This window comes from Orbicella franksi, chromosome 4, assembly GCF_964199315.1.
Source record: "Orbicella franksi chromosome 4, jaOrbFran1.1, whole genome shotgun sequence".
In the NCBI taxonomy this organism is placed as follows: Eukaryota; Metazoa; Cnidaria; class Anthozoa; order Scleractinia; family Merulinidae; genus Orbicella; species Orbicella franksi.
In genome coordinates, this window is record NC_138148.1 from 31,209,901 (window position 1) to 31,231,720 (window position 21,820).

Genomic DNA, 21,820 nt, shown 5'->3' on the forward strand with positions numbered 1-21,820 from the left:
AAGATGTCAACAGTTGATCAATTTAACTCCATTATGTGATCTAAAAATATATTTTGCGAGGAAACAACCCCTTCACAAATACTGCAAACTCGCAATCAAATTAAATAATTTAATTACTATATATTTATATTTACAAAATATTACAAGTATTTTTCGTACGGTATATGATCTAAAAAATATATTTGTACCAGATAATTTAAAATGAAAATATTCTGAATTTCTTTTAAAAGAAAAGAAATATTTAGTCGCCAACACAAACAATAACTGCAAGATCTCAAGAAAGCTCGCGATTCAAATAAAACGGGAATTTTCGAACAAAAACTGTCATAGACTGTTACTCGTAAATTCATAACTTTTGGGTTTTTCAACAAATCAAGGCTGAAGAGCTTGTCCAGCTTGTTCTAAGCAGCCTCGGAGCAGTTTTCATCTCGCAGGGTATCAGACGCCTGCCTAAAACGCGACTTTCATTGCTGACAAAGTCTTTCTCGAGTCGTAACTGGTTAAGACCAAATCGGTTTTGTTTCACTGGACGCCGTACTCAGCGAGTCTGCTGTAGTGATGTTGTTGAGCCGTCCAGTCTTTCATAACCGTTCTGACGTCGCGCGGAGAAGAAGCAAGCAGCCACGGCAGTGATAACAACAGCCAGCAGTATAACGGCCAGCGGCCACACCACATCGTTCAACACCATTTTGTTGTAGCTTTCTTTTGAAGCTTTCTTGCGGACCACTTGGTCGGGGTCTTTCGGGTTGTAAAAGCACTGCAGGAATGATCCAATAGGGCTGTCACTCAGGCTTTGAAACAACACCAACAGTTTGGAGTCCTTTTCTGTCTCGTCATGGCACTCTTCCGGTTCATAGGTGCACTGGAGATAACGGATGCAAATAAAATCAGACACAGTTTGTCACGCAACACTCAATGTACCTCTTCATTCGGGGAAACGATTTCGTGACAAGGAAACCTTTTATTCTCACGAATGATCACGCGAAGCTGAGGATGTGACCAGTTTAATACTGCAGTCATTATTTTGAAAGATAACGATTTTTCAGTATTACTATTTGAAGGAATTTTGGCTGAAAAAAGAATATTGTTAGAACCAGAAACAATCGAAGTATAATTTGGAACATTGATACATGTTGATATTGTGAAACATAAACACAGAGAGCCGGAATAGTGCGTGATTGGCTTGTTCTAGCCCAGTGCCCCACCCTGTCCTAAATTCTATTGTGCGTAGTATCACATTTCAACTACAATAAAGATTTGTCCCAAAGTAACTGGGTCCAGGAAAGAAACGCCCTCGTCATTTTTGCATGACATATAAACATTGCGCGTGGCCACGTCACTTCAGTGAAAATTGCATGAAACTCGAAATCGAAATTTTTTACTCAGACAAAACTTGAGGTCCTCCGTTGTCATGAATGCACCAGTTTTGCGTTCGGCTGGGACAAATTGATCGATTGCAACAGATTCTCATCCGGAATTTTTTTGCGCTCATCAAGGCCGGGCCTGCGTGTTCCCGAAAGGTTAGCAAAAGAAAACACACGCGTGTCCACGCACGCTTACGCGGTAATTGATTTGTTGGATTAAAAAGACGCCAACAAGAAGCGTTGGAAACAGAAATATGTAAAAAGGCAATACGCTTTCGTATATTAGTGGTGTCTCGTCAGTTTTTAAAGGTAAACAAAAGGCCGTAAATAAAAAGAGAAGAGATTAACTCATTCTCTGAAACAAAGGATATCTAAAGGCCAATTATCCAAGTTATCAAATTTCAAATTGCAACACTACTAGCTTTCTGCAAAATTATATTTAGAGCGCTAAAATATAGAAAGTGACACTTCTCTCCCACGCGACAAATACAAATTTTCAAAAGTCTTAAATATCCTTCGAAAAAATCCAGTTTTAACAACACAGAATTTGCGAAGGCCCAACAAGTACAAACTGAACAGATTTGTACACACCTGTTTATGGAGGCTGTGAAAATCCTTCCGTAACAACTGGGGCTGCACCTTCGCCAAAGAATCATTTCTCTTCGCGTCTGCTCCACACAAAACATAAACCCTCAAGCACGGATAAGTCGAATGATCACGTGCTTTATGCTGGCATTTTGCTCTAGCTTCCATATTACCAGAAATGATTGTACAGTTTATGGCTTTCAAGCTTTGCTCCTCGCGCGCAGGAAACACTTTGTGTACGGTAATCGCGACCAGAGAAATTGTGCCGATTAGAAATATTCCCACACCAAGCAAAATGGTTACTTCGAGTTTTGTCCAGCGCATGTTGGATTTAATTTGCTAAAATACACTCTACTTGCTCTCTGCTCAACACGAACGTACTGTGTGTAGTTTACATGTAACGCGCTTGTTGTGCAATGCCTTTTGTAAACGAAAATTAACACCTTATTGGCTTGCATAATCACCAACGATTACGTCAATCACGCAGGATGCGATGTGACGCGCGCACAAATGGTTCTGAGCGATTCAGGTCACGTTTTCCCAAATTATTCCACTCGTCACGCTCAAAAGCTCTCTTCGTGTGTCTAAAGAGAGTACACTCTTTTTTTACAAAAATATTGTTTTCTTTTTTTTTTTCGGCCGGGGCTGAATATTCTTATTTTTCTGCCGATTTTAGACTGAAAATATTCCTGTGAGTGTACTATGATTATAGCGAATGGCATTTCTGTTTTCGAGTCTCTGTATTTGGAGCCAGCCTGCGGGCATTTAAGCTGATATGGCGCCCATAACTTCTTACAGAAATGATTTTAGGCACCAAACATGCCTTTTTTTGTTGCTTTCTTTGGCTAGAAAGGAATAATCTTATACGGTTTAGTTAAAAACATATAAAAGTATTGTATTTACAAATTTTCAACGCGCAAAATTATGTTTTTTAAAAACATCTCAGCCTCGGGTCTTTCTTAAAATATTCTTTAAGAGTATACTTTTCCTAGTTACTTACTAGGGATTTTTTCTTACAGACAAACCAATTTCGAACCTTTAATTTCTTGAGACTATGAACGCAGGAAAATATCAGCTGGTTGAAATTCTCCTGAACTGAACGTGAGCTTCACGGGAAAATACATAAGATCTCAGCAGGCTATGTATAGGGCGGTGTCTTCAATCGTCGGGGAATATTTCCTGGCTCATGTAATTAATTCTGTATTTTAGACATTTGATGAATATTGTTAGAGGACCCTCCTGGAAACCCCCTCTAAGTGATTGGAGGTTCCTCTTAAAATATTAATTTGGTATTATTATTTTATTTATTTATTTATTACTATTATTATTATTGTTGTTGTTGTTGTTGTTATTATTATTATTGTTATTGTTGTTGTTGTTGTTGTTATTATTATTATTATTATTATTATTATTATTATTATTATGTGGGCAAGTTGTCTTGTTTCTTTCCCAGACCTTTGTTACAGAGAACATTGCTATACAGCGACAAATTTTTTACCGCTATTTATCCTGGCGGTTGATCGAGTTTGACACACTTTCTTCCGGTTACCGACGCCACAATTTTGCCACTTCCTTTAATTCGTCTGCATGTGTTGTAGCCGGCTCACATTACTACAACTTTTAAACATACACACGCATCTCAAGAGATCCCGGAACCCAGGCAAGAGTTCACAGGACGGAGAACCCGTTACCCGAGTAAGAATTTAAAGTGTTTTATGACAGACATTGACTTATTTGCTTGATGGAATCTACATAAGTGACATGGAAAATTGGTCATCGTTGGGGTTTTTGTTACCGCGTTTTAGCCATCTACGTATTTTTCAAAGCAAACAAATAGAAACGAAAAAGTTAAGTGAAATATACTAGGAATTAGGTCATCAAGCGTAATTCCAATTTTGGTTTGAAATTGTAAACATTTACGAAAGATATGTATGTTTTTCTAAACCGCATAAATTCTTCCTTTCCTTAAATGGCAAAAATATAGCCAAAAGAAAAACAAACTAAGCACTAGCCGTATGTTCGATGCTAATAATATTTCTGCAAGAAGCTAAGTTATGTGCATCGACCTGCATCATACTGAGGCTTTGATGCCTGCCGACTGGCTCCAAAATTACTTCAACGTCGTCAATGTCACTGGATATGAAAGATAATCTGAAGCATCCGGTTTTGTTTCGGCTCTCAGAAGAAAGGATGTGCCGTTTAATAGGTTAAAATTATAATCATCAGTTTTTTAATTAATTTTTTTGTGTGCATCAACTTGTCAGTTCAGGTTTCATAACCTGTTTCTAACCGCAGGCTATAATTCACATTCAGCGATAAGGAAAGCAGGTGCTTTCACACAGTGTTAGTAGCTTTGGCTCGTTTCGCTGACAAAGCAATGTGATCTGATCTCGCGGGGCCGTTGCAACAGGCGGATCATCCTGTCACGGTTTGTTCTGTAGTTCTACAAAAGATATTTCGCGTTGAATACAAATAGTCACTGTGTGCAGGTTCAAATTCAATTATACGTCAAGTTGTCATGCGAAACAAACAAAAAAGCATTTGTTCTTTGTCTCCTAGGAAACGTTCCTTGGTTATTAGAACCTTAACATTAACGTTCTCAGAAGAAAAACAACTCATTTATCAAGATCGCCAAGGTAAGTTAAAATTCTCGAACAATTCAGTAATAAGCCGAAGCTGGAATAATTAACTATTTTGATTGCTCTATCATCTGTCATAGATGCTAGATAGCCGAAGTCGAAATATGTGTTCCTGTACATGCATGAGTCAGTTTCACTTCAATGATTTTTTTGCGTTAGTTTTTTTCATTTTCCATCATAAAAACATAGTTTGAATAGACAGGAACCACTGCCAAATGTAAATGTAGAGAACAACGTATGCATATGGAGCAGTGAATTGCGACATTCTTGTAACGATGAATGAAGAAATTTATATCAAGGCCTTAATAACCTCAAAAAATACTAATAAATAACGAATCTACCACCAATCTGAGGGTTTCTACTTGTACGCCACGCAACTGTGTTCAAAATATCTCGCTGTGCGAGCTAGATTCATTTGCAAAATGGCGAAACTTTCGTTACGCACTGCAGTTTGAGCTTTTCCCAGACAAATTTCGGTACTTTAGCAATTTTTCAGCCAGTTCGAACGGATATTGCCCAACAAAAGCACAAAAATTAAAAACTTAAATTTTGGTCAAAAGTTACTGATTCTGATTACAATATATAGAAGGCTTGTGGAGATATATATTTCAACGTCAAGCGCTAGCATTAGTTGAGTTCTGTTATATGGACGTCGATCATCAGAATTAAGGATTGCATGTTAGAAAAGTGCCTACCTAAGCATATACTGCATAGTCGAAGATATTAGTTTCTAAGCTACTCTGTAATTTCGAGATAAAATAATATCATGTATTTATTTATCTAGTTATTTAAATAATTCAAACCTTTATTCAGTCTATATGATTATTTGGGGTGTGCTAGGTCAAGGTTTCTTTCGTATACTCATAATTAATTAATATAAAAAGTAGCCTGTATCCTTAATTGGATCCTCCCTTGTCATCCGCTAACTTGACTTTGGTCGTGTATCCTTCACTGGTAACCTCAGTTCAGGTTTCAAACGGAGTTACAGGCTTTCCTTACGTAGGCACCTTTGAAAGAAAATTGTCCGGGAAGCCCACGTCCTAACCACGTTAATCACTTCTTCGATTGCTATGTTGCCAGCGTGGCTGTCCTGATGGTGTAGTGGTTATCAAACCTGAATACTATGTGGGGGTACGTTCGTTCAAAACCCACTCAGAGCACAAAATTCTCTTTCAAACCTTTATTTAGTCTATTCATGCCAGCATCATGTAAAATACGGGAACTCTTATACATAGTCTTAATTTTGGTATTTTTTTGGAATTGCAGACCCAGCCATGTTTGGAAGTGCACGTGCGAGCCTAGTGAAGTTTCTGGTCCACGTGTTTCTCTACACATCTCCGTTTCTGGTCACACCTTCTGATGGAAACTGCCCCACAGGCGGATTTTTCTTTGCTGTGGGAAGAAACATGCTTAGTAACCACGCCCTTCTTGGTCACGTGTTTAAAAACGCTACTGTCAGAGAACCAATCAAATGCTTTGAAAAATGCCAGACTGACTGTCGTTGCATCTCATTTAATTACTTGAAAATTGCAAACGAGGACAACTGTCAGCTAAATGAAGAAAACAAAAACACGAAATCCAATGCATTGAGACCAAAGGAAAATTATCAATACTACGATTTAGTTATTGACTACAACATCAAGGTTTGTACATGAGATTTGTTGCTTTGGTAGCAACTGACGAGAAATAGTTCTAAGAATACCGCTGCGTGACCTCAAACTAACTCTGTCGTGTTGTTAAGGTCGTTCCCCAGTATTGCATTGCGCATCCCTACTGCGCATAATTTCACGCGTGATTAGCGCGCTCGCATTAAAAAATGGCGGCTTTTTTTTTTTTTTACAGCTGGACCTCGCCATAGAGGTAAATCGTCATTTTCTCGCAAACGAGTATGGTGACCTATCATTTTTTTTTTTTCTGTTGTTTTGAATTGAGTAATAAATTTCTCTGTGTAAAATAAATATGGACCAGTTCTCAGTGTATAACAAAAAGCAATCGTCGGAAACGTGAATTTAGCAAGCAATCGTAACTACAATCATGGTGCTATTATAAGGATTTATATGGGTATAAACAAGGTGCTTTTGCTCCTAAACGAACATGGGGACCCCTCATTTTTATTGCAAAATTTAAGTTCCTATAATATAAACAAGCGATAGGCAAAGTTTCACAACCATCTCAGAGCAGGTTCTATTTCATCGGAATGACCTTAAGGAGAGCTTTTGTTCGAGAGTGAAGCGTGCAGGTTAATTTTGTAAGCTCTGTTGCTTGGAGAAATTGGAAAACCTGTACATAAAGGTTGTCAATTTTAATTTATATAATATATGTCAAGTTATTCTCACATTTTGATTGGTTCTTGCTTATCATCTATTGGAGCACAGACGCATAGAAGACGTCATTAACAATTGTTTTCGTTTCTTTATTATATAAAACAAATAGATTCCATGTTGCGGTGCGTCTGTTCAGTAACAGATCACAGAGGACGTCAAAATGTGGTAAGAACATTAATGACACACTCGGCTATCGCCTCGTGTCCTAGTTTTTGCTCTTAAAATGCCACATTTTGACGTCATCTGTGATCTATTACTAAACGGACGTACGACAACATGGAATGTATTTGTTAATATTCCATTCATTGTCAACCATCAATTATTCAACTTCTACAGGTCGATGTCCAGTTCAACGAATGTCAAAATGGATGCTGCGGAACACAACCTTGCCTTCATGGAGGAACGTGTCACGAGACCTGTGACGTAACGAAGGAACGATTTACTTGCTCTTGCAAGCCTGGGTTCATAGGAAAATATTGTGAAACTTGTAAGGGAACAGTTTTAATTCTAAATGACTTAGAAAAGATGAGGTGACAGCAAACAAGAGAGGATGTTTTGGATCATTCTCTCTTGGTTTTGAAAGTAATCTTTTGGTTTTCGTTTGATGTTGTTTAATCAATTACAACGACCCATGATTTCGTCTACCCATCGCCGGATCCGTTGCATGTCATCGTCTGTCGGTCCGGTGGGGGTGGGGGGTGGTGGCAGAGCTGGGTGAGGGATGGGGGAGGGGGAGTCGGAGGTTAAAGACCTGAAACGATATACGATCAAAGATCTTTATTCGCGAAGTCAAATCTGACGATCTCTTGCCCTCAGTCAATCGCTGCTATGTCAAATAACTCTTGAATATAATGAGCATAGGTATGCGGAAACTAATTGATTTGATATCTTGACGTTTGCTAAGAAAGGCTGTCACATTTTATGGAAAAAAACATTTTTCGACTACAGTCGAACCTCTCAACAACGCCCAACTCAGGGACAGAGTTAACTGGCCTTTGTGGAGAGATGGCAGTTGTTGGCAGAGCAAATCGCCCGAGTGGAACGAAAATATGTGGCCGCTGTAGAGAGGTGGCCGCTGTAGAGAGGTGGCCGCTGTAGAGAGGTGGCCGCTGTAGGGAGGTGGTTGCTGTAGGGAGGTGGCCGTTAGTAGAGGTTCGACTTGAACGAAACATGTTAACTTCATATGTTTGTCTCAAAGATTAAGCCCTGCATGTCTAAGTATAAGCACTTGTACTGTGAAACTTCGAATGGCTCATTATATCAGTCATCGTTTATTTGATTGTAACATTACTACTTGGATAACCGTAGTAACATACATGATAGGTCCCGACTTCTGGAAGGGATGTATTTATTAGATTAACTTCATCAGTTAACCTTATTTTCTTTTTAAACAGTCTCCTGTCCCACTGGATGGCTCGAGTTCAACCACTCCTGTTTTATGAAGTTTAAGAATTCGAAATCTTGGCACAGCGCACAAGAAGCGTGTGAAAACTTGAACGGCAGCCTCGCGTCCATTCACAGCACCAAAGAAAACCAGTTTCTCTACGCTCAGCTGTTTTCTAGCTCGCATCTGTGGATAGGATTCAACGATATTGACAAGGAAGGCGTGTTTGAGTGGATTGATAATTCATACGTGTCATTCACTGATTGGGAGGCCGGCGAACCGAATGATTATGGCAACAACGAGGACTGTACAGCTATGCAAGCCACACAATGGGGAGATTATCCATGTGTGCATAAAAAACATTACCTTTGCCGCATAATGTATGGATGAGAAAAAAGTTTGTGCTACGCCCCTAAGGGAGCTCAGTGCCACAAGAACTCACTGTATAACGGTTTAAGCCTAATCAGATGGGGGGTTGAGGAAAAATCGTGGACTATTTTGAAACATTTGAATGAAATACCGATCAACCTTTGTTACTAAGACGTGGTAGCGTGATTTTCACAATCTTTATCATTATCATCATCATCATCATCATTATTATTGTCATCATCATTTATTTCACTCACATAAAAAAGAATCATACATAATAACAACAGTTCTTGATACGGGGAGGAGACCTCCAAAAAACCAACAGGCTTGTAACGGAGGCCACCTCAGTCACTGAAACAGTGGTAAAAATTGTAAGCTCTATGTACGCAACATGACCAATTCATCATCATTTCATTTAAAATTTAATCATCATTTCCTTCAAGGTGGAAAAGCTTGTTGAATCGGTGATAGATGCTGGCTGAAAATTCCGAACTTTAGGACCTTGATAGACTATCGTAAACTGCTTAAGATTTATGTGACAGTAGTGCAATCGATAACGTCTTGCTGTTCCCGTGCCATAATTAGCAATGCACTTGAATATTTGTTGCAATTAACAAGTCATATGTCATGTCGTAGAACAGTTCCTTAAACAGTTCCAGTAACTTTGAGCCCACTTCACCAAAAACGCAGTATGAAGTTTACCCTTGACTTATTTCGACTAATGCTAAATATATAGTTTTAAGTTTTTTCGCACTGTATACAATCACGTTTGATTCAGATTCAAATTTAATATAATAATAAAGCATTGGTCATTTCCGATACGATAAAACGTTCTTTTGTCCTTGGAAACCCAATATTCTCCAGAGAAAAAAAATATATTTATTCATATTTATTGACGAGTCTAGAGTAATTACAAGTGATCTTCTACGCTCTACGCTTTGTATTGCATGCGAATCACGCGGGAAACTTTTGAACTTAAGAATAAATTTGAATGAGAACTATCCTTGCGACCCATTTTTATCTGGTTCAGTGTTGTTAAGAGCAAGCATTAGGCTAGCTAATCTTTAATTAAAAAAAAGAATGAACTTTGCGTCATTCTGTGATGCGCGCTTTCTGTAACTAAACATATTCGTTCTCTAGTATATATTTTTGTGGCGTCCGGCAAGAATGACTACCATTGCAAGGTTAAGGAGACCTTGTTTATTCAGGAGTTACAGCCAGCATTGAATGCCAATGTCAGCAGTGAAAAGCTTTTACTTTATCAGGAAAGTATTTCCATTGTGTCACTTTACAAACAGGTTCCCTTTGAAACGTCTTAAACTTCTACTGCAGATGTTTTCTGTCTAGGTTCCAGACCCCATTGATACAGTATAAATAGCTCTTAAAAATATACTTTTGAAAATGTATGTTGACTAGCATACGAAACGTCAAGTTCATAAAATGCATGTTTTTAAAACGTTTATCACCGCTGTTTGTGTTATACCTTTGATTCTATTCATCATTGCTTCTTTCAACTTAGCAAGAGTAAACTGCCAGGATTTTAAAAGAACTAATTCGGGAGTAACTTTTGCTCAGTTTGTGGGCAATCCATTTACAAGACTAAACGCTTCATTGCTAGCAACTTTGCAGGTTTCGAGTCTTGGTGAATGTACCTTCGAATGCATCAACCATCACGACTGTTTCTCTGTTAACTTCGGTAACCGAGCCCATGTAACACATACATGTGAGTTGATAAACAGCGACAAGTTTAACCAGCCAGACAGGTTTACTATCAGCCAGGAGTTCTACCATTACAATATTAAGGTGGGTTGAGATAGCTTCAAGTTCCTCCTGTTATTCTTAAGAGCTCCGAGTGAGTAAATGTTATGTCATGCTTTGGGGAATTATAGTAAATAATTATTGCAACGATGATAGCGGAACTTCATTAATAAACTTTGCAATCCGGTGGTTTTGAGAGCTAACTACATGCTTCCATTTATGAGTAATATCTTTAATTTTCTCAACAGTGATCAACACCAGTATTCTGTAAATTTGATGTTTATTGTAAAATTCGTTCGTGGCGCATGGGTTGTTTTCATAACATTTATAAAAAAAGTATATTAATCGGAGAAACTAATAGAGTTTTGGCAACTTTATTTTTTCTGACAGTTTTTTTTAAACAATATTCGTGCGGGTTTAACGTTTCTTAATACTGAGCCGGACATTATATCCTAGAGAAATAAAGAACTCCTGAACCTAAATCAGCTAAATCTACTCTCATTTGAGCGACTGCAAACAACAAAGGTTCCACACTATGTGAAAAACCTAGAAAATAGGGATTCCTTCCCCTAAAAACCGTCTAAAAATTTATTAAAGGACGTTAAGTACGGTTTTAGAAAAGATCCATCTTGAAAAAAAAAGGCAAAATAGAATCTTGTTTTTACAATTGCAACCTTCAGCAGCCAATATGTTAGTTCGGCTTATTAAAAATTTAGCACTTAGAACTTTAAACTGTCCACCATTTATTTGATAAACGCCAGCAAAGTCAAATTAGTTATTTAGAAATTTATATTTTCCTTTCTTCTGTCCCTTCAGATGGGTTGTGTTTAAAAATGATATCAAGCACTACTTAATTTAGTTCAAAATAAATCTCCTTGCAAGAACGTTTCTGCTCCAGGCGCTGGGAGAAATTTCGACAAAACCCCCACTAATTTAAATTTATTTATTTAAATAGTGTTGTCTCCCATTTTAATTTAGAACTATAAATTTAACTTGAACACTGATCGGATATAAACAGTAATAATACTGTTAGTGCTTTAGAACTCTAGAAAGAGCTTAAATAAAACAGTCTCAAAGGACATTTGCAGATGGTAGAACCTAAGACGGATAATGTCAAAATAAGCTTTTCAATCTTGAATCTCTTTTTGTTAGCCTTCAAAATTTGCATGCTTTTAAGTAAACAAGTACAGGTAGCCTCAAGCAGCCATCTGTCATGGACAATAACAACTAGCAACTACTTACCCTAACCATAAACAGGGATAGAGGGATTATTTTATTACAAGGATATTAAACACTGACGTCTGAGCGAGCTGTGTAGAAACATGGGGCGATAACGAATTGAAAATGATGATGGTAACGGTTTCCACGCTTAGACTGAGTTATAATTAACTTTTTCGGAGTCTGCTGTTTGTACATAAATGTGTATGAAGGAGTATACTCATTTACAGAGATGCTCAATAGACAGCAGTCACCAAACATAAAAGCGGATGTCATAAGTAGAGAAACGACACAATGACTGTCACCGTTCTTCTCTTCTTATTCTCTCAAAGACACCTTGCATGTCGAATCCATGCAGAAATGGTGGCACATGTCAGCCGATCTATGACAGGGAGGATTATCGATGCATATGTCCATTGGCGAATCTTGTTGGGAAAAATTGCGAAAATTGTGAGTAGTATACAAGCTCGAAACTGGCCTCCTTACGCAGGCGCTCTTTGGGCTTGTCATAAATCCTCACGTATAGTCACGCATTCATTGATCAGTATGGTGAAGAAAAGATTGCGTGGTATGAAAGTCCTAAGATTCTCTGCGTAGGACACTGGTTATCAGAACTTGATGTTTCCATGGAAACCATACTTTCATCATGACTTCTATAAAATCATTTAAACATATCTTCTGTTTAACTGGTTTAGGCATTCAACTTCATCAGTTCGCTGGTTTACATATCTAGGGAAAATCTGTGACGTTCATCAAGGTTTGGTGTCCAGCTTCTATTCTTCACCTTTGCTACGCCACAGTCGAATAACACTCTTATTGTCTTAAGTTGTCAAGTGTTGTCTTGATTTTCTTCAATCTCAGTTGCAGTTATTTTCAATAATCATTCGCTTTCTTCTTCAAGTGTTATGCAACGATGAGACCTTAGACATCTGCACAAAGGTGACATTTTCGTGGGAAGTAGAATCTAAAAACTCACAGAATGCTGCGTTCTCCGGCTGCGACTCCGCTCAGATCAATAAAGGAGATGAATTGCTTTTTATGATAACCAGAGGAAGTTTGTCCGACTATGGGAAGTACGAAATCTTGAAAGTGGAAGAAGTCAAAGGGTGAGTACTTCCATTTATACATGAATTTTATTCTTAATATGTCGAGTCTCTATAAATCAATGAGTTACCTTCGACGTTCGGGAGTTCAGGGTGATTTGAGACAACAATTCTGAAACACAGCAGGAAGAAAAACACAAAAAAGAATTACTGTTAATGAGTTGTTCGTTTCATCCTCCCTCCCCCCTCCCCTCCCAGCACCTCTGTTTCATCCTCCTCTTGCAATTCGAATGGCGTTAATGTAACGATGTTCTTCGTCTATGTTTTTTCTTTCGTAAAGTTGCAACGTCACATTGAGCAATGCCTTCACCCACCAAGAGATATCTGATGGCAATTATGAGATTGCTCAATTATTTCCAAGTTATGACAAAGTCACACTGAGCAACAACTGCATTCTGACATGTCGACAGCAAAGCAATGGACATGGCGGGATCCTGGCTCTAAGAGCGAAAAGAATGAATATCGATGGAACCTCCAAGATATTAACTACTGGAAAAGGTATACCGGGTAAATTGTCGCGATTCCTCGAAATTATAATGAGTCAGTTGGTCAGTCGGTCAGTCAGTCAGTCAGTCAGTCCGTCAGTGAGTCAGTCAGTCAGTCAGTCAGTCAGACAGTCAGTCAGTCAGTCAGTCAGACAGACAGTCAGCCAGTTAGTCAGACAGTTAGTCAGACAGTCAGTCAGTCCGTCAGTCAGTCCGTCCGTCAGTCAGTCAGTCAGTCAGACAGTAAGTCAGTCGGTTGGTTGGTCGGACGGTCGCTCTGTCAGTCAGTCAGTCAGTCAGTTATTCATCCATTCCCTCATCCACTGACCCACGTATGTGGAGGTCGAAGTCCATCTGTTACTGCATTAATGAATGTACTGTCTTCGTTAGGTTTCCGTGGTGGACAAGGTGGTGACTCTCGGGGTGGGGGTGGTTATGGCGGCGAATCATTCCTCCATCTTGTGACAGGAAACAATGGAAAAGGAGGAGATATTTCCGGAACCTCCTGGACTGTAAACACAAACGGACTTGGAGGTGGTGGTGCAGGGGATACATCCGGTCAGTTCCTCATTGTTATTAACAATGATGTGATTGTTAACCGTAAATTTGTGAAAAAAGTGATCTTATCAACATGACACGAGCGTGGGACAAAGAAAAAATCTAACTCCAGGAATCGAACCATCCACTGAGCTACAAGAACTCATGGAGAGCACGCCCATTTAACTGAGTTTATATGTAAGAGGCGTCTTGCATACTGCTAGGATCAGCACTGTACAGGACGCTTTTGCAGGACGCCTGTCACCTACGAACTCAGTTAAATGAAATTGCTCTCCATGAGTTCTCGTAGCTCAGTGTATAGAGCGCCCGCCCGGTGTTCAGGAGGTCATGGATTCGTTTCCAGTCGGGGACTAAGATTTTTTCTTTGTCCTACGCTCGTGTCATGTTGATCAGTTCACTTTTTCATATTTCATTATCGAGCTTAAAATTCACCATGTTAATTCACTTATCAAACCACAAACTTGTTGTTAATATTCAGGTAGCCAAGGAGGTCCCGGAGGATGGAATGCCGGAGGGGGAGGGGCTGATTCTGCTATTAATAGTGATGACGGTGCCGGTGGAGGGGGAGGAGGTGGCCATTTTTCTGGTGGTGGGGGTGGTGGTGGTGGAGCAGGTTGTAGTGATGGAGGGAAAGGAGGAACAGCATCTACTGTTGTAAGTAAACGCGTTTTTATGTTGGTACGTTTCTTTGTCTTCTTGTTTACTTTTCCTTTTTGTCTACTTGAGTTTTTTTCGTATTTCAATTCTGATCAAGATCAGAATAAGCAGAATTCAATTCTAAACACGATCGAAATTTTATAACAACGATGCTGGCAATGTTGCTTCTACGTAATGGTTGTAATTGGTTATATAATGCATCCAATTTTCCAAAATGATAGCTGATCATTTATCTTACGCTGATCAGTAATTGATAACAAGCAGTATCTGACATTCCGCCGTCCCGCGTGTATGAACGGTTAGAGAACCGACGATAATTCCAGTGTAATTAGCTATATTCTTTGTTGCTGATGAAGGGGAACCTTCAGTAAAAAGCTGACACCACTGAGACCAGAAAATGTGACCACTTGAGACAGGGATCCGCTTACGTGAGGCCAGAACACGTAGTGTTCGGCTGTGACTCTGATCATGCATGCAAACTGGCAATCATAAATGCTTCATATTAGTTGGGGTAGCATAATGATAACAATAACTTTATTAATCGAGAGAAACACTTCACAGTCGTGGACTGAGAAACCTGTGGCCCTCACCTAAATTACAACAATAAACAATGAATAAAAATATATAGAATTATAATAATTTTAAAATGTCTTACCATGAGCAATCAAATGTTTGGACCACTGGTGATACGGTAGTGAAAATGACACGCACGCTAAGGGTTAAAACAAACTCCGCAAAAGACAACGTGCTATATAACCAAACGTTTCATAGATTCTACTGGTTTTAATTGGAAAATATGATACTTGAAATGTGACGTAAAACTTAAAAGGGCTGATATAGTTCGTCGCGTTTTACCTCCCATCCCCCCACCAAAAAAACCGCGGAGATTGTTCAATTTCAGAGTTCACCCGGACCATTGCTATAATTACCAACTACAATAGATTTTGTTCTGCTTTTTTCAGATCGGTACTTACGCTGGGGGTGGGGGAGTGTCAGACTGTCCTGGGGCAGCTGGTGGGAATGGAGGTCAGCAGGGGCAGCCTGCACAAGGTCCCTGTGGTTCATCAAAAAGCGGGAAAGCTGGGAACGAAAGTCTTGGGGGTGAAGGAGGTAATGTCCGAGTGGTTTAAGCGTTTAGTTTTGTGAAATTAAAGCCTAAAAACAAAATTCAGGCTTAAACGGGATTCAAACCCATGTGACCTCTGCGATACCGGTGCAGTGCTCTACCAACTGAGCTATCAAGCCAACTGGAAGCTGGTCACGTTATGAGCTCGTAATATACCCGTAGATGGCGAAGAATGCAAGTGAAGAATGAAAGATCATAATATTTGAACTGCAGTCAAAGAGAATAATGATTGATCATCGCAATTATACATAGAACTTACGCAGTTGTGAAATTACAGCCTGAAGGAAAAAAAATCAGGCTCGAATGGGATTCGAACTGATAGCTCAGTTGGTAAAGCACTACACCATGCAGTATCGCAGAGGTCATGGGTTCGACTCCAGTTTGGGCCAGAATTTTTTTCAGGCTTTAATTGCACAACTTCTTAAGTTGTGCGCGTAACTGCGATGATCATTGATGTCTTCATAACTTTCTCCGCAGTTTAAATATATGATTTTTCATATATTCACTTGCACCATCCCCCCTTGTCATCAACATGTAATGTAACTGTTTCAGTCTGATGAAGGAACATGACCTCATCTGACCTAAGAATTTGTTAATCTTAAGGTGTCTCCATAGGGTAATCATTTATGGCGATGCGCGGGCAAATGTTGTTTTGGATGCTGTTTTTGCATTCGTTTTCACACTTAGTCTTCTCAACCTTATTACATATAATAAGCAATGATTAAATAGCATTTTGCTATCATCTCTGTTAAAATTTTGGGATTTAGTCTTGAATTATAAACGCCCAAACAAATGTGTTTTTTACTGTTTTTATGGCTTTATTTGTGATTTTCATGAATTTCCTTTGGTGAAATCTTTCAAAACTTTCACATCACATCGCTTCCAGTGGGATACGAATTTTAAACACGAAAAAAGTAGGGTTTGTAAAGGCAGTTTTTTCGATATTTTCAAATTTCTGTCTTTTACCGCTGCAAAAAAATCTGGTCTTATAGATTTCCCTGAAAAACGAGCTCCGACTAAAATAAACTATTTACTACCAATCTGCCGAATTTAACGGAATTTCACTAGAGGAAACGCGAGAAAATTCACTGTCAGTTTTGCTTTTTGTGCTCATGTTGACGTAATAAAATATCGAAAGACACTGACGTTTGCCTCCGAGCGCGCGCAGATTACTTGAGCTTTCGTCCTCAGCGCGCGTGCGATCGTAAAACTATAGGGAGCTACTTTAAGCATGAAGGTTTCACGAGAAAGTTATCACACGTAGGCTTTTAATTTTTTTAACAGGTGACTCGACTTGTGGTCCAATTTGGGGCGGAGGCGGGGCAGGAGGTAAGACTGCATGACTATGGTAGTTTTAGCTTTAACTTTGGTCGTTGTTTAACAAGTGGTAACAATGCTAAGAATCTTTCCCATATAAAGAGTCCTTATAACTTAAAACGTGTTCGCAATACCGGAAGACTTCAAGAGGACTGACAGAAATCGCTTCAAGGATACGGAACCTAGGTTTCCGATCGCAACGTTTTTATTTAAAGTGATTTCAATGTAGGCAGGTAAGGTAACGTGCAAATGAGCCAAGTGGCCTACCAGTCCGGCGCTTAACTTCGGTTTCTGTAGCATGAAGCGACTAGGAGTATTTCTTGTCCCCCCTGGATGGGATGCTAGTCCGTCGCAGGGTTACCTCCGACATGGCATTCGTTGGGACTCATTTATACACCAGGGTACATGGAGAGAGGCACTATCAGAGCAAAGTGTATCGTCCAAAAACACAGCACAGTGTCTCGAACTCGGACGGCTCGATCCGGCCGAGCACACTAACCATAAGGCCACCGCGCCTCCACGATTTCAATGTACTGGCAAATAAAACATCGCTCGATTTTCACCTACAATTCAAGTCGGGAGATTTATTTCCAGTACTGATTTTGCCCGTTTAGGTTAACACGCAGTTGTTTGTTTCGTCATAAATTTCTGATTGGTGTCTTATGTATAAGTATAATTTGTAAATTTCTGTCTATTGCGTTTATAGCACAGGTAATAACAACTCCCAATTCATCTACACTTGCCGTTAGTAACTAACAAATAAGCTAACGAGCTGATTTCTAAAGTAACTGTCTGACAAAATAACTACTAGCTATCTATAATGTCTAACTAAATGAATGGCTAAAAAAAAACAAATAAAGAAATAACTAAATTAGTCGCTAAAACCAACTAACTGCTGACTGGCACAGTCTGATTGATCTTCGTATTTTAGACGGATTATTTTAAATGTTTTCTCTCAATATTCTTTAGGTGGAATGCAATTCAGCAACACAGACTTTACCAAACTACTAAGCTACGGTGGGGGAGGGGGTGGTGGAGGTGGTTCTGCCCATGGAGATGATCCAAACTCTGGGGGTAGGGGAGGACATGGTGGTGGTCTGGTTTATCTTCTACTCGAGGAGCTGACACTTGATGGCGCGATTGAATCTAAAGGTAATACCTTATTGCTGAGTGTGTAACCGTTTTACTTGCCTCTTTCTTCCTATCCTTGTTTTCAGGTTTCCTTTTCAGCCTCTCCCCCACCCAACATCCCCACACCCCTCACACCCATCATTCCCCACTCGGATGGGTGCCGTAGACGCATTGTTTTCGGAGACCACCCAGCAAAATATTGGCGGTAGTTTGCGAGATAAACTCAGCTAGTAACAAACACAATTCAGTCCTGTTTAGTATCATATATAGTTCAGTAAGTAATATGCAGAAATCAATAGGTCATATTCGTATTCTCAGTATTGGATTGGAACTCCCATACGTTAACACAACCACTTATGGTCTTCATTCCCTCAGATAAACTTCTGCAAACATGTGGAATAACCTAACAGAGGACCTGAGGTCAATAACGTCCTTGAATGAGTTTAGAGCTAAAATATACCAAATTTCTTTCGAAAATCTGTGCAATTGTGACTTATGTAAATAGTAGTTTATTGTACTGTATATAATATGCGATTTTATTTTTTATTTTTATTATCAATACTATTTTATTCATTTATTTATTTATTTATTTATTCCTTTATTTATTATTTTTACGGAGAAATTAGCTATACAGTTACTCTAAAGGTGATGTATGTAACTAGCTTCCAATGGAGGCTCACGCGGGGGGAATATCATTAAAAAGACATAAATGTTATTTGCATTTAAAGAGACTCCCCACATTAGCCTCAGTTGCAAGCTAGTTCCAGTCCAATGCCGAGAACACGAAGAAGCTCTATTATACTTGAATTGCGTCCAAAAGTCCACGATGAATTTTTTCTTTTTTTCATTTCAACTTTATCTTTAATAAAGGTGAAGATGGAGAATGTCTCAGTATGACGTCACACAGATCTGCCCCAGGAGGGAGTGGTGCGGGAGGAAGTGTCGTTATCATTACCAAAACATCGCATGGAAATCCACAAGGCAGAATATTTGTTCAAGGAGGGGCTCCTGTTAAATGTGCCTTTGGTGCTGGAGGAGGTAAGTCAACTTTTATATATCGAGTGCATTTCACTCTCTTAAATTCTTCTGTCAGCGATGACGTCAGGGTGACGAAGACAGCGACGTGGACAATGATGATGCTAACGAAGACAATAACAACGAAGATCAAAATAACGAGGACGAAAACGACGACGACTGATGACGGAGGCGACAACACCCTGTGTACACCAAGTGTTCCAACTAGACATTTTTTGCACTAGCAACTAAGAAGCGGCGAATAAACTTACCAATGCAAGATGACATTTTACAGCCTCGTCATTTTACACTGGCGGGCAGGAATAGCTAGTCTGATGCAAAATATATATATATATATATATATATATATATATATATATATATATATATTTGATGCAATGTGTCTGTTTCAAAGACCAAATCTGAAGAAGAAAACATTTCTTCAATAACGTGTTTTTGTTACTTTTGTCTCCAAGAAGGGGGAGGTGGCATTAGTCGCTGGGTGGTGAAGACAGAAGACTCGCTGTTGAAGTCTGGATAGCCACTGACAAATCCAAGCCAGACCATTTTTTATAACTGAATGATGGCGTAAACGTGTGCTTCACGGGAGAATACTTCAAATCTCAGCAGATTATACATACGGGGGTGCCTCAGTTCCATGCAAGCATCATTTAGGCTCGTCGCGGAATATTTCCTGGCTGATGTGGGCAAGGCTAACAAGCCCTAAAGGCTTCCCACAAGCCTATATAGACTGTAAAAAACGCGTTATTGAACTAATGATTGGTATTTCTATTTGCCTGACGTCCTGATTCTTTCCCAGACCTTTGTTACAAAGAACTTTGTCATACAGTAACAATTTTTCACTGCTATGTATCCAGGCCTGCTGAATTTGGATGTGACTGAACCCGAAATTCTCCTATTTCGGACGACACAACTCGTCTTCATGTGTATTGCTCATTAGCACACATTGTCACAAAATTTAAACACACACACGCCTATCTCAAGCTATCAGAAGAGCAGCCTAAACACCCAAGCTTTAGGAATCTTAAGTAAAGATCTTGACATGCCGTTTTTAGTTTTTCCTCCCATCGTAGTTACACACAACTTAAGCTTGCAGTTGTGAAATTAAGCCTGAAAAAAAGAAAAAATTTCAGGCTAAAACGGGATTCGAACCCATGACCTCTGCGATACCATTGCAGTGATCTTCCAACTGAGCTATCAAGCAAACTGGGAGCTGGTCACGTTGTGAGTTCTTTATATACTGCGGAGAAAGATATGAAGACCTGATCATCAATCAAATATATGATATTGCATATGATATTGCATATATTGTAGGGAGCTTTTTTCTCTCTCGCAAAAACGATATTTTCATCTCTTCGAAAACAACAGCCACTTTTTTTCCCAGAGGCATTACAATTTCAGCTGGCACTTTCATTAAAACATTTCAATTTTAATATTTTAGTGTTCGTGTCTTATTAATTATTTACAAAAGCATTGTTATATATATTAACGACCCCAAAAAGAGACTCGGTACAGAGCTCAGTAAGCATGTTTGGTATTTGAGGGAAGCAAAGATGAAATTTAAAATCACCTGGAAGATTTTAAAGCAAACCTCTCCTTATAGCCCTGTCTCTAACCGATGTAATTCATGTGCCTGTGGGGAAAATATTTTATCAATCCATTTGTAGGCCTGAACTGGCGACCTTGAACAAGTGTAATGAGCTGGTCACTTCCTGCAGGCACGCAAACAAGTTTCTCCTAAAGAACTTTAAGGTCATTCCGCTGAAATAGAACCTGCACTGAGATTTTTGTGAACCTTTGCCTATCGATTGTTTATATTACAGGAACTTAAATTTTGAAATAAAAATGAGGGGTCCCCATGTTCGTTTAGGAGCAAACAAGCACCTTGTTTATATCCATATAAATCCTTATAATAGCACCATGATTGTAGTCACGATTGCTTGCTAAATTCACGTTTCCGACGATTGCTTTTTGTTCTACACTGAGAGTTGGTCCATATTTAGTTTAAACAGAGAAATTTATTACTCAGTTCAAAACAACAGAAAAAAATGATAGGTCACCATACTCGTTTGCGAGAAATGACGATTTACCTCTATGGCGAGGTCCAGCTGTAAAGAAAAAGCCGCCATTTTTTAATGCGTGCGCGCTAATCACGTGTGAAACTATGCGTACTAGGGATGCGCAATGCAATACTGGGGAATGACCTTAAGCCCCCAATTGCCACGCGCTAGCAACTGTTAAAATCCGAATTTCGCGCGCTAGCAACGGGCAAAATTCAAATTCCGTGCGCGCAAGTGCGTCTACAATCAACGAGTATTGTAACGATCTTTTCATTTGGCTATTTTACCTGATGAGTGCTGCACTTCTTCGTGCGATATGAAACTAGTTAGTAATAAAATGCCAAGTCATACCTTCTGTTGATATCATCACCTGGATTATATATTCCATATCATGTAAGTTCGAGGTGATCATTAGGCCAACTAATAGCTAAGTCCATTAATCTTATGTCGTAGGCGCTTGTCTCATAAGATAACCATTTTTAATTGGCTTAGTGTTAAAATTTCGTATTAAAGGAAGTTTAAGGCCGAACGTTTTATAAAATGAAGGAACTTTGCGTCACTCGAGGGTGTCCGATTTTTTCCAGCTTTACTTCTTCAGTCCAACACTCAACGAACTTAATTTATAACGTAAAAATAGTATATTATAAAGACAACCTTTCTTGGCATTAGAAGCTCAAAAGTCAGATAAATTGATCTTAACACCGTAA

General features: G+C 39.1%; 3 protein-coding genes and 1 pseudogene across 4 annotated transcripts in view; 2 read left to right on the forward strand and 2 right to left on the reverse strand.

Moving 5' to 3' along the window:
* The window catches only part of LOC145483960 (brevican core protein-like), a 174,000-nt pseudogene that overhangs the window by 66,430 nt on the left and 85,750 nt on the right, over nucleotides 1-21,820 (reverse strand). The window lies entirely within an intron of this gene.
* On the reverse strand, nucleotides 96-2,682 carry LOC145483945 (uncharacterized). The gene is made up of 2 exons (XM_081462520.1): nucleotides 1,956-2,682; nucleotides 96-862 (listed from the first exon to the last, which is right to left on the reverse strand). Exons 1-2 carry the CDS (start codon nucleotides 2,271-2,273, stop codon nucleotides 539-541), a joined length of 642 nt encoding a protein of 213 aa, XP_081318646.1. The 5' UTR covers nucleotides 2,274-2,682; the 3' UTR covers nucleotides 96-538.
* Nucleotides 5,393-9,412, forward strand: LOC145485408 (brevican core protein-like). The gene is made up of 3 exons (XM_081464075.1): nucleotides 5,393-6,231; nucleotides 7,249-7,399; nucleotides 8,307-9,412. The coding sequence occupies exons 1-3, from the start codon at nucleotides 5,863-5,865 to the stop codon at nucleotides 8,684-8,686; spliced, it is 900 nt and encodes a 299-aa protein (XP_081320201.1). The 5' UTR covers nucleotides 5,393-5,862; the 3' UTR covers nucleotides 8,687-9,412.
* LOC145484546 (uncharacterized) lies at nucleotides 11,983-20,115 on the forward strand. Its single transcript, XM_081463136.1, has 10 exons — nucleotides 11,983-12,091; nucleotides 12,543-12,747; nucleotides 13,022-13,242; nucleotides 13,620-13,787; nucleotides 14,266-14,441; nucleotides 15,407-15,554; nucleotides 16,855-16,899; nucleotides 17,857-18,039; nucleotides 18,889-19,056; nucleotides 19,509-20,115. Exons 1-10 carry the CDS (start codon nucleotides 11,983-11,985, stop codon nucleotides 19,571-19,573), a joined length of 1,488 nt encoding a protein of 495 aa, XP_081319262.1. The 3' UTR covers nucleotides 19,574-20,115.